This window comes from Onychostruthus taczanowskii, unplaced genomic scaffold, assembly GCF_017590055.1.
Source record: "Onychostruthus taczanowskii isolate IOZ18803 unplaced genomic scaffold, ASM1759005v1 scaffold4, whole genome shotgun sequence".
NCBI lineage: Eukaryota > Metazoa > Chordata > Aves > Passeriformes > Passeridae > Onychostruthus > Onychostruthus taczanowskii.
In genome coordinates this window covers 24,363,085-24,380,919 of record NW_024501459.1, presented here as the reverse complement: position 1 = coordinate 24,380,919, position 17,835 = coordinate 24,363,085, and the positions used below count along the sequence as shown (strand labels likewise).

Genomic DNA, 17,835 nt, shown 5'->3' with positions numbered 1-17,835 from the left:
GGCCTTGCTGTCCATTTGCTAAGAAAGAATGAAGTCCTGTTTTCCTACTATTTGTCTTTACACTGACAAAAAGAACAGTGACACTATTTCCAGTGTTATCACCCAGAAATCCATTAAGCATTCTACACATTGTGAAGAAATTTACACCTCCCCTTCCCTTTTCCTGCTGGGAATTTGTGGTAGCATGGTAATTTATTTCAAGTGGAAGAGAAGCATTTCTGTTTTAGTTTTCTTTTCATGTCTAGAAGTTAGAAGTTTAGTCCAAATGTAATAATGGTTAAATAATCCCTATGTCCACACTTGCACTAATGTCAGCAGTATACTTTTCACAAGAAAATAATCTTGATTAGCATGTTAATAGGTTTACAAAAAGGAAAAGCCCCAATGTTTGGTTTTAGAGCAGATTAGAACTGTAGCCAGAAAAACAAAAATAAAATAAAAGCATTCCTATGGCATTGGGAAGACATTTTCACCTGTTCTGGAACTGACAGTCAAAAAGGAAAGCCTCAGGAATTAAACCCTGGTCAGAGTGTGGGTACCTCCCACAAAACCTTCTTGACTTTAATATGTCAGAATTCCAGACTTCTGTTGCCATCCCAAAAAAATCTGTGTCCTAAACCCGTATTATTTGACCTAATGGAAACTGAAAACATGAAATTATCTGAATGCAATTAATTTGATGCAGATGAGACAGAGATGTTTTGGGCAATCAGGAGTTTCCTGACCTGTTGCCCCCAGTTCTCTTGTATGGTTCAGTTGGCTTTGGCACTCTTGGCCCCCCCTCATCAGATCAAACTTTCAGGCATGGCACAGAGTTAACCTGTTTCTATCACCATCAGTACCAGGCATGGAAAACTTTTGTCCTTAAAAAGAGAAAACCTGTTTCTGAACATTTATTTTTCAATGTATTTATGGCTTGTATTTAGATTTTCTGGGCACAGGAGTTTGCAGGTGATATTGGGATTCAGTAACCAATACAGTTTCCCTGGATTCTCCAGGAGCAGCAGATATAACTTTGCCAGAGTCACTGTTACAGCATTTCTTTAGTACCTGACAGGATTTTTTCTCTCTTTCCAGTACTGAAGAATTCGCTGTGCTGTAAAGTTTTGAATACAGGGCAAAAACACTATTGCCAGCTATTGGGCAGAATGTATAACTGTTAACATGATTGTAATGTACAGCTCTCTGAAACAGCTGCCAAACTTTCCTTGGGATTTATGAACACTTTGTTCTCTACTATTATACTACAAAGTGTGATAGATATGAGCATTATTGATGTCAATTCTTCTTTAGATCAAATAGCTGTAGTCATGGGAAATGTTATCCTAATTTTTATATGTTCTGCACATGTGGTTAAACTAATGACTTGAAAGTCTGCATTTATATACAGAAAGTACAAAGTCAGTATAACAGATATTTTCCCTTACCCATGAGGGAGAAGAACACTACCACATGGCTATCATTATGAAAATGAGATTGAAGTAAAATCCTGACTTGGAATACTTGAACGTTTAAGAATATCTATATTTGATTTTGAGCCCTGGTCATCTCTGAAGAGTTACAGCATGTTTGAAAGGCCTAGGATATTTTCCTTTTATTTAATAGTCCTGTTATTCTGATATGTTGGTTTATTCAATGTATTTTTTATTACATTGTAAATGCTTCTGTGTTATTACTAAACCACCCTTCTGACTGTGGTTTTACTTGGCAAGAAAGCATCAGTCTTATTGTTATGCATGACCTACTTGGGATTTATTGTAAAATTAAAAGTATTGTAGAAGGAACAAAAAGAGAGCAAAACCGGTGATAAACGCTAAGAATTCATGTAAGATCTGAATGAAGTTCAGACTTGTAATAACTGGTGTGTCTCATCTTTGACTCACGGCTCTGTGTTTTCACTGCATTAATCATGCCAGAAGGGTCGTCACTTCATATTTGTGAGCTGTGAAGGTCCGTCAGGGCAAGGTCCTGTACGTGTTCCCGGATTACAAATCGGAAATGACTGTGATCGTTATCACTTTGGGCACAGGGACACTGTGTAGAAATTTGCAAACAAAAGTGGCAACTTAATCAGTGACAGAGTGAGCCTGACAGCTATGCTGCCGCTTTGTTGAGAATGCGGGAGCAGCACGGGTGCCAGGACTCCTGGATCACCAGAAATATATTCATATTTAGATTATCCGAAGGACACATCAAAGACATGTGAACAGTTTCTTTCTTCTAAAAAATAATTAAAACCATTCCTCTTCACTATTAGTATAATGATTTGACTTGATATTGAACTAGAATGAGTCTTAAACAATTATCATGTAATTGTGGCCATTAAGTATAACATCTGAAAATATATGCTTGGTGGCTTCTGTTTTCCCTTGTAAAACCAATGTATTTTCAAATTTCTGCATCCAAACTGCCCATCTCTTTGTCTGCTAATCCATTTCTAGTATATGTCACTGTTCCTCTGTCACTTTTATGTCTGTACTGCATGAGTGCTTGTGGACAGACTTAGTAGTTCATCTATGAACATATTTGTACTATCTTTGTTAAGAACAACAATAGAAACTCTACATCAGCCATAAAAAGAGAATGACAATGAGTTAGCAGACATGTATTTGAAGGTTGAAAGTTCCCCACTTCAGCTCATGATTCATGACTTACAAAAGAATGCATCACAATAACATCGTCTTCCAGGAAGAGCTGTGATTATGATAAACTGAAGTAGGAGGGAATATTCTTGCCAGGCCCCAGAAAAAAAAAGGGGGCAAAAATGCTTCTCCTAAAGTAAGGCTTTAGGACAGAGACTCTTCCAGTGTTCCTTTTCATTTGTCTACTCTTTACAGTGACTTAAGTGCAGGAATATCTCCAAAAGAATTTTTTTTTCAGATTTTCCCTAAATTTAAGTATTTGAAATGGCTTTTATTCTTCAGAGCTACATTAAAATACATATTTTTCAATCCAGGTATCTTGTTATTACTGCTGAGGTTGTGCTCAATGCTAAGCATAGAATGGCCCAATCTTGGTCCTCATTATTGCAATTCCAGTATGGTTATTCCTTTAGCAGTTAATGGAAATAAAAATGTTTATTTCCACTGTATGAGCTCTTGAGAGAAACCCACAGTTCTACATTTTCATTTAGAGATTGTGGCATTCAAGAAGGGCAAGGATTTGATCCCTGTAATCATACCCTGAATCTCACTCCAGCAACTGGGGATGAAGGAGATTCTATTAGCACATGTTTACTATAAGGAAATGTGATTTCTCTCTTTCAAAATCTCAAGAGGAATATAATGAAAAGAGGGATCAGAATTGTCTTCGTATGCTTTGGCTGCTCTCATATTTCCTATAAAAAAAAAGTTCTTATCTTTGAATACAATTATTAAAGCTGTAAATGGATATATATCTCAAACTATATAATTTCAGATAAACCAAGGCATTTTTATCTTATTAAATTTCCTAGTCTTTTCTAAGGCTAATTCAAATACATGATATTTCATTATATTGTTTAGTGACTTTCAGTTATTTCCAATGCCAGTTGTAGAACAGTTTTCATAATCTATTTGGTGGAATTAATTAATCCTTATTTTATGTATACACACCTGTATGTGCGTATGTAAATATATACACGTGTACTGAATATGTGACAGTTTCACTCTGAGATTTTTATGCATTTTTCTGATTTTAATAATCATTGGAAGGAAGTATTTGGCATGAATTTTATTTATGTATTTTAATACACTGTTTGACATGTATAAAGCAACCAGATCCATCAGCATGCAAAGAAACCAAATTTTTGTGGGCTGCACCTATTTTGGCTAGACCATCTCCCTGGTATGCAGTTACACATTCATTATAATGCTGAGAATTATAGGTATGTCTGGAAGCACTTAGAGATTAATGGGTATATATATAGAATTTCAAGAATGGGAAGAAAAGGTGTTGGAGTTTGCACTAGCAGTTAACTTTTTTATAGTGCTGTGGGAAATTTAAGCTCTTAGTTTACTACTACAGATATTTCTAGAAACTTCATTTATTTATATTTCTTATATATATTTTTTTAAATTATGAAGTGATTCCATCGAAGATGTATCAATTTTTTTAATGTCTGTATTAAAACTAAGGTAAACATTGCCACTTATCCAGAGCACCTGTCATTAAAGTGCTTGTGCCCAGATTATTGTAATAAAAGTTGAGAACCATAAATGTAGCCAAAATTTATAGGACACAAATGAACATTGCTGCCTACAGAGATTAAACCTCATAATTTAAGAGATATTACATATACACTCATGTAAATCTATGCACATGAATACTGTGTGTGAGAATATGTAAACTGTTGTCTAGATATTAATTCCTCATTGACTGAAGAAGTTTAGCAGCTTTCACATTTTGGCCTCCCTGGGCTCTGCAGGTAAATGGATTTTACAACACATACAGGTTTTGCTCTTTGCAGTCTTAGGTACCAATGGACAACATCTTTTTTCAATATTAACTAGAATCATATTGTTGGAGCCATATGCTGAATGCAAGACATGAAACATAACAAAATAAGACTTGCCATTATTAGGCAAGGGAAAGGAGAAGAAAAAGACAGGGTTTGTGACTAAAATGTTATTATTCTTTGTAGTCTAGATAGGATTTTTTGCTAAATAAGATATGTTGACCTGAGGACTCTCATTTGCTTACAAATACCTTATCTACTCAGCTGCTCTAGCTTGTCAGAGGTTTTATCGACTCAGAAATTGGTAGCAGGATTCTCTGCTTGAGAGCAGACCATGAACCATTTTGTCCGTGCAGATTTGTTCTGTTTCTATTTTTCCATGTGTTTTGAAGTAAAGTTAGCTGCATAAACACTAGTTATGGACACACAATGTTCCTGCACTTTATCAGTTTTTTGAACAAAGCAAAACCCTACCATGATTCAGTCCTTCTAGGTGCCAATGAGACATCATAGGACAGGGAGTGCACAGTAAGATTTAAATTTCCTGTAACAATCAAACTTGAGGAAGCTTTCATTACTCCCTATCACCAAGGAAAAGATCTGAGATAGGTTTCAGTTCTTCTCACAGTGGGTGATTTATGGTAGAAGCACACACACACAGAGGATGTGAACATGTAGTGTGCAGAACATGAGTTCTGGTTCATGTTATAAGATTGATGGGATGCCTAGAGTGGATGTTTTGTCAATCTCTCTGGGATGAAGATAAAAATAAGTATTTACCTGGAAGAGTGAGGAAGCTGTTTTATGGACCAGGGGATGCCTTTGAATTCCTGTAGACCCAAATGTACTGAAATTGCAGTATTTTCAGTGGTTTCAGTGCATCTAAACTTGTGATTTATGCCATCTAAACTTCCAATTTAAGCTTTCAAATTGGATTAAAAATTGAGACTTTGTTGGCAGTTGATAAAATGTACTGCATCTTCAGTTGACTTTTATCATATCAGGATAATGAAAGGCAGAATGGTAATATTCAACCTTCACAGGAAAGAGAGAAAAATGGTAATAACAAAGAATTTATGATCATTTCATCAGGAAGATCCTAAGACAGAATTGAAGAGCTGAAAGCAGAGCTCATGGAAATTAATAAAGAGATTCAGCTTCTGTGAGATATATATCTATATATATGATTATATATAACATACAAAAAAAGAAACCTGTTGAAAGACTAGAGCATAAAACAATTGAGTCTTAATTTCATAACATTTCTCGGAAAAGTATGCCCATATGTCATAGTGGTGAGTGTCAGAAACTAAGCAGAATTAAAAATAGATTAAGTAGTACAATGTTAAATCATTATACTATCTCCTATAACACATATAGATTCCAAACTATAGTCCAGCTTCCCAGGTTCATTGAAAGTTTAGATATAAGCTGGCAGAGAATATAGCAACCAGAACTATTTATGCAGTTTAAGATTACATTTTTCAAGAACCATATTCAATGCAGTAAGGAGATATTTCAGTGGAACTAATTTTGATTATGTCATATGCACACAAGCTAGGAATGGGCCAAAAAGTGTTTAAATATTCTTCTGCACAGAAGTTGTTCCAAAATTAGTGTTTCGGAAAATTAGGCCTCACCAAAAGTATATTTTCTAAAGAAAATTAATTAATTCCACATTTTAATAGAAAATTATTTTTTTTATAAATCTCTGCAGATGTTAATGTGCTTAGGGGGATATGATAGATGTTGCATTTTTCGCAACTATGTCTTCCCTTTCCCCGTGTATATTGAGGATGGTTCCGATTTTCAGTCAACTGTAAAACCAAATGAATTTAGTTTATAAAATTAAGTAGTTTAGAAAATGATCAAGAAAAAATATCATCCACACAGTAACAAAACTTATATATTGTAACATTCAACAAGATAATTCTTTGAACCAGAAGTATTACTAATCAGTAGACAATGAAAACATATTGTTATGATTAAATGTTACCAGAAGCTTCCTTGTGGGACCCATTTAATCATGTTTGATGAGATTCTCAGTTATGCTGCTGCTTGACTTTATTAAGCCTTAAGGTCAAAAAATTAGTTGTATTAACTAATATTCATACAAAATTAATTGAAATTTATTCCTAAATGCTTTGTATTCTTCTGTAGAAGAGGTAATTCATTGCACTTCAAGTGACAAATTTCATTCATAATGATTTTTGGGTTTTAGGTCTAGAAATGGCTTAGCCTTTAGGATGACATAAAACTTCAAAAACAAATTGGAAATATTTCTTGCCACATAATGAGGAAATGAAATTCATATTTGAATATCTGGAGATGTCTTTAAATATCATGAAACAAAGGACTGTGTGTCACCCATATCTTGTATTTCTGTTCATAATAAAGTATAGTAATTAATAAAAAGAATACTTGCCTTTCCAGTTTCCTAATATTTTAGTGGGATGCCACACAGCATATTCGTCCACCATCATTATCTGTTACTACCTGTTACATTTTATGTACTTTATTGAATAACACAAAATGGTACAAAGTTGCCAAGACACCACTGACATAAGCTTGGATATCTGCAAATTGATCGACTTTTTAGAGACTGCAGTTTTGAAAGCAGCCTAATAAAAGTAACTTGAGTTTAAGAAATTTCTGCAGTTTATAATTGCAGAGGCAGTTAACGAAATAATTTCTCAGATTATTCTGCAGAGTGCCATTCCTATGGAGGAACATTTATGCATTCAGAAACTTCCTCAATGAATGTCCTAATTTGGTTGATTTGGTCTATCCTTTTATTTATATCATTATGTGTGGCTTGCTTTCTTGGTTTGGTTTTTTCTTTGTTTGTTTGTTGTTTTTGGTTTTGGGGTTTTTTTGTTGTTTTTTGTTTTGTTTTGTTTTTGTTGTTGTTGTTGTTTTTGGTTTTTTTTGTTTTGTTTTTGTTTGTTTTTTGTTTTTGATTTTTAATTTTTGTCATTTAAATTCATGAGACTCCTCTGTTTTCTTGACTTCCTTCAAAAAGTCTCATTAGAAGATGGGTCTTCCAAACCTCTTCTCAGTTCAATGGATATTTTACTATGGAGTTTTATTCCAAATATTGAGCCTGCAAGATTAGGTCTGAAGCATAGTAATAGAAAAACCTATGATTAATGAAATCAAGATAACTAGAAAGAACTACACAATGACAGAATTTGTCTGATCTTTACCTGAAGTATTTTCCACAGCAATGGAATTTTCAGAGTTTGCTCACAGAAGAATCCCTACCAATATTTTGGAACCTGTACTGTTAGAAAGCTTTTCACTGAATGTGTAAAAATTAAACTCCCAATACTGAAGTTTCATGGATGTGGGAAACAGGTTAATCACTTTCCCTTTACATTTTTGTGTTAGTCCAGTAAATTATTTTCTTGTTAGCCTTCCTATCAAGCTAAGCAATTTTAGACCTTTCATTTTTAAAAATTTATGACAATTCTTGGTCTTCTGTACACTTTTCCAAATATTTTGCAGCTTTCTTGAACTGCAGCATATAGAACTGAAAACAAAACTGCTGCAGACACTACACTGATGCTGAATGCAGCAGAAAGATTACTTTGCCTGTTTTGGAAAAATCTCACACGTGTTATCTCTGATTTCTTCTGACAAAAAGATGTCTGGTCTTTATCTGAATAGGAAAACCTGCTTGATTTGGAGTTTTAGCTTGTTTGCTTTTTAGCTTGCAGAAAGATTCTTCGACATTTATAGCACACTTTTATTTTACTGAAGGATGATATAAATCCAAGCTCAGCCTCCATGAGGAGAAGTGTCATTAGTGTATTGGAAATCAACCAGACAAGAAATCTCAGTATCACTCAGCTGGGGCTGAATCAAACAGTGTTTAGTCATTCTGTGAGGGGAATGCAGCTGTGCTTTCACTGGTCACAGTGGAATTGCATCTATTGAATTATGCCTTATAGACAGACAGTAAACATATGATATGCCAAAGATTCAGACATTCAAGGAATCAAGGATTTAAGGAAAAGTATCATTTATGCATTTGGAACATTTGGTTTGGAAAAATCAGTCCTGTGTTTCAGTTCAGAAATGAATATACATTCCCTGAAAGTCACTGTTTGTCTGTCAGGAACAGAATTTGGGAAACCACACTATTGTGCTTGAAGGTTGAGATGCAAAAAATATCTGAGCAAGAAGTCAAATTGATGAATTGCAATACTACAGAAAGTTATGAAAATGCAAAAACAAGTACAGAATAATTGGGCAAGTATCACGCTAATATTTACTTTTATTAACGTGCAACTGAAAAACTAACAGGCTTATTTTCTTGTTGCTTTAAGGCTAGAAATCTGGGTACATTGAACTAAAAAAAAAAAAGGAAATACTGTTTTTACAGCCAGATTTTCTTACAAGTGTTTGTTTGACTACATATGGTTTTGGTGGATTAGTTTTCTGGTTCCTGTTAGAATTGAAACCCACTAATATATTTCATAACCAATGTATTTCATAACCAGTATATTTCATAAACAATGATTTTGTGAAAACCCCATATACCACTTATGCCAACGTGCCTTTCTATGAGTTCAATTTTTGTAGCAGTCACTTAAATTTTTGACTTCAGCTTGCAAGGTTTTTTTCATAATTTCACTGAAGTTATCCACATGATCCTGTGTCATCTTAATGTAGGCAATCAGGTAAGGTTGTTTCAAAAGTGGTACAGATAAGAGTTTTAGCATTTGTGAATTTTTCATTGCCTTTATGTGCCATCCATGTACATTGTTCTTGATTCCCAGTAATCATATACCATCAGAAATTGTGCAAGGATTGTTGTTCTCTACTCATTGGATTTGTAATGCGTGATGGTTGAATCATTGTAAATTAACCATTTTATCAATTTTCCCTCATTGACAAATAGCCTACAGAATATATTTTTAAGTAAATGCAATTTTGGCTTTTTCAATACATAAATAACTTTTCTCAGTGATAGTCTTTCCTAATCCCTTTCTACTTCTTTAAATCTCAAAGAAGTTCCAAGGTATTCTATATATTTCTACTTCTTCCAGCTTATTCCCACTCCGGCTGTTTGTGTATTTATGAAACACAATTCACATCAAATGTCATTTTTCTACCTCACTCCCTGATGCAGTTTGTCACTGTGGGGAGGTATGACCTTCCGTCAAACAGAAAAATCAAGAAAGAAAATTGAACTTTCATTGGTTGTGTTGTGGTGTAGCATTACTAGTACTTATTCATGTTTGCAAAGCAAAACAACACAAAACCACTCTTACAAAATAACACTGGTCATTGTGTTTCTGTATTTCCAAATGGTGTGCAGTCTGTGGTAGGAGGAGAACAGTCTATGGTTACTGCATGAAAACATCTTCTGGGAATCATACCATATAGCTCTTACCTGGGACCAGCATTATTTGATCAAAGTAAAAGCCCTTATTTTATTTATAAGCCATCTGCCACAAACACTTATCATTACAAAGACCCTAAGTTACCGTTTCCTTTTTAATAGTTCTATTAGTGTTTTGGTGATTTCTATGAAGGTTATTCAATAGACATTGTCCAGAAAAGGCTAGATACTTTTAATATATAATCCTCTGGAATGTTTATTAACCAATAACACTGAATCTTCTGACAGTTTTATTTCTGAGAATTTTACAGTGTTCTTATGCATCCCGCCGGTAATTCAGCATTACCCATAACTCCTCTGCAATGTAATGAGTCTTACTGAAAGCAGATACAGCCAAATTAATAACAAGGACATCAATTTACTGTGGAAACCCATATAGTTGGAGGGATGGGATGAGGGGAAAAGAATGAAGAATATAATTCTGTTTCACTTTTGAAAAAAAAAAGTAGCTGAAATAAGTAGATACAGTAATTTAAGGACTTGTTTAATTCACAGGGTCTGGAGGAACTGAATTTAACTTAATTATAGGATGAAGGAGTTCTAGAAAATTACTTAAACCCCTAAATGTTCTTTAATTTTCTTCTGTGAATAGGTTTCCATGTCAAATCTTCGGTGAGGCCACCCTGCAAGGATCCTTTTATCACCTAGTAAAGAGATGCTATTGCTCTTAACTAACCACAAAGAAAGCTCGGTTCATATGCTTAGTGCAAGGCCTCCAGAGAAGGCAAGGCTTCAGATGAAATTCCATGCTTGGTCATAATGAACCTGGTAAATTGTTGGCTTCCTGCAATAAAAATAAAAATAATAGGTGAAATCTTGGCCTATTGAAGCCAATGGGAATTTTGGCATTGATTTTAGCAGTATTGCAACCAATAAATCTACAGAGCAAACTAAAAGAAGTAGGCAAAGGGAGGAAGGAAGGGGAATTAATGTAACAAAACCCCTATATTATTTAAGTTTTTGTTCAACCCCCTTTGCCTGAGTGAATAGCTCTTGGTACTCCAGAGATGTGCTTACAGAAACTATTGTGGTGGTATTCTGAACAACAAATATATATTTACAAAAGCATTTAATGAGTAATTCTGAAACAGGAAAGTCAGCTTTGTTGTTTTAAGGAGTGAGTCTCAGATTCAATTTGTGGCTGTTTTAGGGGTGAGTAACAGAGGGCAATTGCCAAAGACTGGATACCATGGGGACAGTGTTAGACTGGAATAATTAAAAGTATGAGTTATACAATATGCCTCAATCTGTGGTTGTGATTTTGCTAGTCAAATCTGCTGTAGCTCCACACAGATGCAATCACAATCACAATCCTCTCTGTAATGTGACTAAAGTAACAGGCAAAGAAATTTACTTAAAATATAAATTTCTTTTTATACTTATTTCCCTATCTGTGGGCATTTTATTTATATGTGAAAACATCTAATTTCTGGCTTCTGATGTGTAATAAATACTGTTACCATTTCAGAGGCATTCATTGCACATACACACCACATTCCTCATGTACAGCAAGGCAGTTTCAAAAAGCTCCAGGCTAGCAAATCAAGCACTGTACAGCTACAGCACAGACATGCTATGTTCCTATCTGCAAACAAAAGACATGGGATGTGAGGAAATGGGTGTATTGGTAACCTGTCATGAGCAGTACCCCTTGTTTCATTAAGAAGCAAAATTCATCAGAGAAATTGAACTTGTTCAGATGTTCCAGAATCAGTCTCCATATTCCGGACCTGAATATGGAAAAGGACAATCACCCAGTTTATGGGGTTCATTCACAAGGACTATTTGCAATCAAGAGATAGTTTGAGGGAAAAAACCAAAACTGTTTAGAAAAATGAGATGCAAAGGGTGACTAAAAATAAATTATCTTATGAGAAAATGCTATACAGGCAAAATACTTCTGAAAATAAAATAATGTTATAGAAATGCAATGAATCAATAAATTCTTTCTTGAACCTGTTTAATATCTGTAAAATGTCTCACAGTATAAACTAAATCAAAGCATTAAACTTACACTGGGAGGTGAAAATGGTGACATCCATTGCAGACATCACTTTGCAATACACAGTTTTCTTTGGCTGTAAAATCTCATTTAAATACTTATCAAACTATTCAAAAATTCATGTTACCAACCCCTTAAAACACTCGCCAGGTTTTCAGCCCAGAGTGGTTACCTGGCAATTCAAGCAAACTTTTTTGTTTTCTGAAACTTTAGGACATCCACTTTAGTTTTGACCATGATGGTTATTGTTTCTTGAGATTGGGATAAACAAACAAACAAACAAACATCAACAACTGTCTTATGCAGAAAATATTTTACATTGTGTCCTATTTCTGTAATAATGTTCATAAAACTAGTAGGTGCACATAAATGATCAAACTTGTAATAAATATTTTGTGAGCTCAACTGAAGTGACTCATTAGAATATCTAAAAGTCGTGGCCCCTAGGGCCCACAGGTATACCTATAGAAAAAATGAAAGCAGCCATTCTTACTAATCACACTCTATGTCTGACTACCACTCCTTTTTGCAGTATTCAAATAAACTCTATCTGGTTCTTACTATTTAGTTGTGCAACTTACCTGTCACAGTGACTAACTACTAGCTAAGGACTAAATCTTCACTGGGTTTAAACCAGCGGGACTCCAACTGGTTACTTCAGCGGAAGGTACTGAAAACTATGTTCTGGGCAACCTGTCTTTATGTTAAAGCTTTACGGAGGACATCAAGAAAGAACAATGCTTATATAAGTAAGAAACATTAAAGCTTTACGGAGGACATCAAGAAAGAACAATGCTTATATAAGTAAGAAACAATCTTATCATACTGTAGACTGGCCCTGGTTTTATGGCCTGCTGTGGCTGGGCAAGGACACTGTCAGCTAAAAGGGAATGATTCTGCTTACACAGACTAAAACAAACTGCAACAAGAAGCACCCCTCTCTGGGGTACTTAATTTATTTAGAGGGTTCTAGTTCAGATTTTGTTCAATAATTTGCCAAGTAAAACCAAATATCAAGAACAAAAAAGCAAAGGAGCAAACCAGCTTTCTATGCTTTTTGGACAACAACTTCCTTCTTTTATTGGCATGACAGTGTCACCAGTCCTTTAGAAATTTTTTATCTCAATTAAACTAAGCTGTGTTTATTGCTGAGTTTGTGAAAAATCTTTTGGGGGATTCAACTGAATAAAAAAAATCATATTCCTGAATGCCAGACATAAACCAGGGGATGTAGAATACAGTAGGATCTCTTCCATGGAAGACTCACATTTAAGTTATGATGTACAAATAGGGTTTTATGTTTTCCTCTGGTGTGCTTTGGTCTTTTAAGGTTTTATTTTGGAGCTGCTATCTCCATGACAAATGTTCACTGCAACCTTAACACAGACCCTGATACTTGGAAAAATATTGGAACTCTAGCTGAAAGGGGAAGATAATCAAATCCCTACCCTAAAAGTCATATGGTCAACTGAGACTTGAGATCGCCCCTGAAAATATTAAAATTTCTGCTTTTGACAAGAATGCCAGCTATTCACCCTTTATGACACCAGAATGCCTAAACAGGTAAAAATACTGCAGCTACAACCTGTTCTCTTTTACAGCTTGAGAACTACATTGTGGAAAACATGAAATCAGAGATGGTGCAGCTGCAGCAGAATGCTGTGCAGAACCACACTGCTACCATGCTCGAGATAGGGACCAGCCTCCTCAGCCAGACAGCAGAGCAGACAAGAAAACTCACGGATGTTGAAACCCAGGTATGTTCCCAGCGTGGTTTTCAAAAAGCTGTTAATTGCAGAGAACATTTCCCAAACTCTTTCCTTTCTAATGCATTACCACACAAAACATTTCAACACAGGGGTCCAGGAAACACGCTTTGTTTCTTGGTAATAACAGCATTGATGATTGACCCTTGTTATGTGTCTTTCTTTTGATTTCATTTGGTTAGTATATTTAGCTCTGTGTGTGTGCAAAAAAGGTAGGACTGCTCAGGAAACTAAAGCAGCATTTGACTTTCAATAAACAGCCACCTATTGTCAATGATAAAAGTGTCAGGCTAAATAATGAGTAACAGGATAAATCACAACTTTTGATCTTCATTGTTGTTGTATATCAATCATTTCCCAATTTTTCAAGCTGTGTAGGACAACAAAAATGGACAATTCAGATTGCTCCGTGGATGTCAACGATTTCAAACAAAAATAAGGCACTGAACTGCCGACACCACAAAAGAGAGAATGCAGGGGAAAGCTAAAGTAGGAGCTCTATTTACAAAATAGCAGATGCAACACTTTGACTTCATTCCAAGTACTCTTGCACTTTTCTGGTTTAAGCATGCTTTGTAGGAATGCACGCCTGAGGCATGTCTCTTGTTTTTTCCATTGAAATGAAGCTTGTTTGGCAGTCACCTTGCCTCTCTCTGCTGATCCACTACTATCCTACAGTTTTAGTGACAGAATATCAGCTGGTACATATCAGTGTAGTTTGATTGAGTTCATCTGCACCAGCTGAGCAGCTGAGGTTAAAAAAGGATTTAGAAACAATTTTTGACAAATCATCAAATCAGAATTAAATTATTATATTAGGCTGCTAAAAGAAAATATCCAGGACAATATAAACATTAATGTTTTTAATTTATCCTTAAGGTGCTAAATCAAACATCCAGACTTGAAATTCAGCTACTGGAAAATTCCCTGTCGACATACAAGCTAGAAAAACAGCTGCTACAACAGACACACGAAATCCTAAAAATTCATGAGAAAAATAGGTGAGTCTGAGTAATTGGTCTCTTTCTCTGTTCATTACAAAGTGGTCTGTGTATACTTTGTTTTAAGCAACTGATGAAAGGAGCAATAAGGTAAGTGAACAGCATAGGTAATATTTATGAACTCACTAAAACACCTGGGGTGTGAACTTACACTGTATTTTGTCCTGTATGATAAATGTAAACTGATTTTTACCACTTTTCATATTAACTGTAAATTTACATCTTACACTGTTTCATGACAACTTAGTAATATGACCACAGTTCCTGCAACCTAAAAGCACAGGGATAACTTTTAAGAGCATTTTCAAGTAGAAAAATATTAAATTATGAGATTTTAAACTACCTTAAATTGCTTCTGAAACAGAAAATTTTCATTCATTCATCTTTCTAATTTTAAAGGATTCAAAGACAAGGCATGTAGAAGGATCTCTCTCCTTACATACTCCATAGCATACTTGTAGCCATCCTCCATTTTAAGAAGTCAGTGGTAAATATTTGGGGTTGTTGTTTAAGCTGATGAAAAAACTATTTACCAACACAACTTTTTAAGCAGTAAATTGAGAGCTGGGAAGCAGTTCCAGTGTTCCCTTTCTGTGACACAGGGACTCGGCACCTGAAGCCACTGGGCTTAGCAGCTCGGTATGTCAGAGAACATTTGAGCTGACCTTGTCTGGGATGCCAGACGCCCACCCAGACACTCTCTCACTCCCCCTCATCATCAGAACATGGAGAAAATATGATGAAAAACTCGTGGTTGAGATAAAGACAGGGAGATCACTCATCAGTTACTGTCATGGGCAATACAGCCTTATTTACTACCAATTAATAACAGTGTAGGATGGTGAGAAACAGAAACAAACCCAAAAAGACCTTTCACCTCTACCTCCCCTTCTTCCCAGGGTCAGCTTCAGTCCTGATTCTTCTATATGCCCTCTGAGCAGTACAAGGGGATGAGGAATTGTGATTGTAGACAGTAGACAAAGCACAACACTTTGCCATGCCTTCTTGCTCAAGTTTTTTCCCTCCTCCAGCACGGTTCTTTCCCACAGGCTCTGTACTTCAGGGTAGAAATGCACCATATGGGCTCTGCACAGGTGTCAGCTTCCTTCTGGACATATCTGCTCCACTATAGGATTCTCATGGGAAATATCTGCTCCCCCATGGGCTCTCCCACAGGCTGCAGGGCTGTGTCTGCTCCAGTGCCTCCTTCCTTCCCCTTCTCTGACCCTGGTGTCTGCAGCATTGTTTCTCTCCCTTTTTCCCTCTCTCCTGATGCTGTACAGCTGACTGGAGCCAGCTGTGCCCAGCACGGGGCAGCTCTGGCCTTTCCTCACAGCAGCTCACTGGCACCCAGGGCAGTGGGAAAAGCTGCTCCCCTTCCTCACTGCTCTTTGGAACTCCCAATAAATCCAGTGCTGCCTCTGGGCGGGCGGGAGCAGGGAGGACAGGGAGCGCTTTGACTCCTCAGCCTCACTCAGCTCGCTTCTAGAAAGAACAACTGTGAGGTCTGTCTGACTAGGACTAAGATTTCTATTTCCTCTCTCTACATTTGATATTGAAATGAGGCAAACAGCTTTTAAGATGAGGCAGACACTGAAGCATGCAGTGCAAGCAGCAGAGGACTGAGATCAGTCAGTCTTCCAAAGAGAGCAGTGTGACCTCGTGCTGCTGGACAGGAACCGGCAGCTGAGGCAGAGAAACCTTGTCCCGGGTTATGCATAAGGCAGACTAGCATCACAGTGGGCAAGAGGCTACAGGGTAAAGAAGGCAAAATACTGGTAATGATGAAAAATAGAAAATATTGATATGAAGAAATGTGCTTGTAAAATGTGTCCTGTTGCAAAGCTGTTTGAATAATATATCATTATTGCTACTGATTATGAAAACCAATATAATGTGTTTAATCTAAAAACTGTTTGCAACCAGTAATTCCAGCAAATGTTATTCTGAAGAAATTTAATTACCCTGAAAACTCTTGAACTCCAGAGATGTCCCTTAACCAATGAGAAAAGTGAATAAATTAGTGTGGGATTAACTTTTTCTTCAGCAATCTGAAAAATAGGTAATTCACCTTAACTGCTTGTGTGGGCTCTCCTTGTAATCCACAGACAGATTGGCAGGGTTCATTCTACATATTTTACAAATTTATTTCAAAATGGACTTGATTCAAGCATTGGTTAAGTATATAAGTACTTGTACTTTTATCTGCTGCAATATGGTTAGCAACAAAATTTTATTGGCTGCTTAAAAGTCTGCGTCTTGTATACTTAGGATTTATTTATTTACCTTAGGAATGAATCAGAGTAAAAAGCCTTCATGTCAGTAAACAAATTAGCCTTACTTGAATTGACCTTTGACTTGGCTGACATTATGATAAAATGGGTTTTGAAAAGTCAGATAAAAAGGAGGGCTATTTTTAAAAGCACAATTTTTGTTGTTAGTCTCAGGGGTATAGATATTTGTGAATAGATGGAAAAGCACACAGAATTTTATCTTGTTGCAAAGCAAGGACCTGGTATGCATTGTGTGGGTCCTTTTAAAGTCTCCTCCGGACTGATAAAATTAGAGAGAAGGCAGTATTATAATTACACTTAAATATGGATCAGCCACCCTTGTATCATCATCTTCTCTTCACAGAGAACTGTGCAGTCTCGGCCTTGCAGGTTCTAACTTTGAAATCAATTGTGTCAGGTTGACTGTGAGACAAATCTTGGTAACCTCAGCAGATACCAGGCTTCTGGACATGCCAACGATTTTAGCTTGCTTAAATTTAAACAATATTTGCGGATTACTCATCAGGCTGTGTTTAGTAGCTATTTGCAGTTAGGTACTCATAATCCCTCTCCATATCACTTACACACCAATAAATAGGGAAAATTCCTTTTATCCACATTATGTAGGTGGACTGTAAGTTATTTTGGAAAGGATCTTTCTTTTGCAGTAGGTTTACAGCACAGTGGGAACTAGTGTAGGAACTATTGCCTTTACAAAAACAATCAAAAGAGATAGTGTACTGTGAGCTAATAGATTCTCTCTCTGGGCTTAAATTTCCTCTATATAAAATAAAAATTAAGATATTAATCACATTCATAGAACTGAATCTTGGATGAAAGAAATGCAGAATTTTATAATAACAATAAAAGACCATTGATATACTACAGTAACTTGCATATTAACCTTAAATAAAATTAACACTGTGTATCAACAAGGGAGCAGTGCAT

At 35.9% G+C, this 17,835-nt stretch overlaps 1 protein-coding gene across 1 annotated transcript in view; it reads left to right on the top strand.

Moving 5' to 3' along the window:
- The window catches only part of ANGPT1 (angiopoietin 1), a 152,986-nt gene that overhangs the window by 56,905 nt on the left and 78,246 nt on the right, over positions 1–17,835 (top strand). The window contains exons 2-3 of the mRNA XM_041412793.1: positions 13,449–13,604; positions 14,493–14,614. Of these exons, the coding sequence (XP_041268727.1) occupies positions 13,449–13,604; positions 14,493–14,614 (278 nt within the window). The remainder of the gene's footprint in view (positions 1–13,448; positions 13,605–14,492; positions 14,615–17,835) is intronic.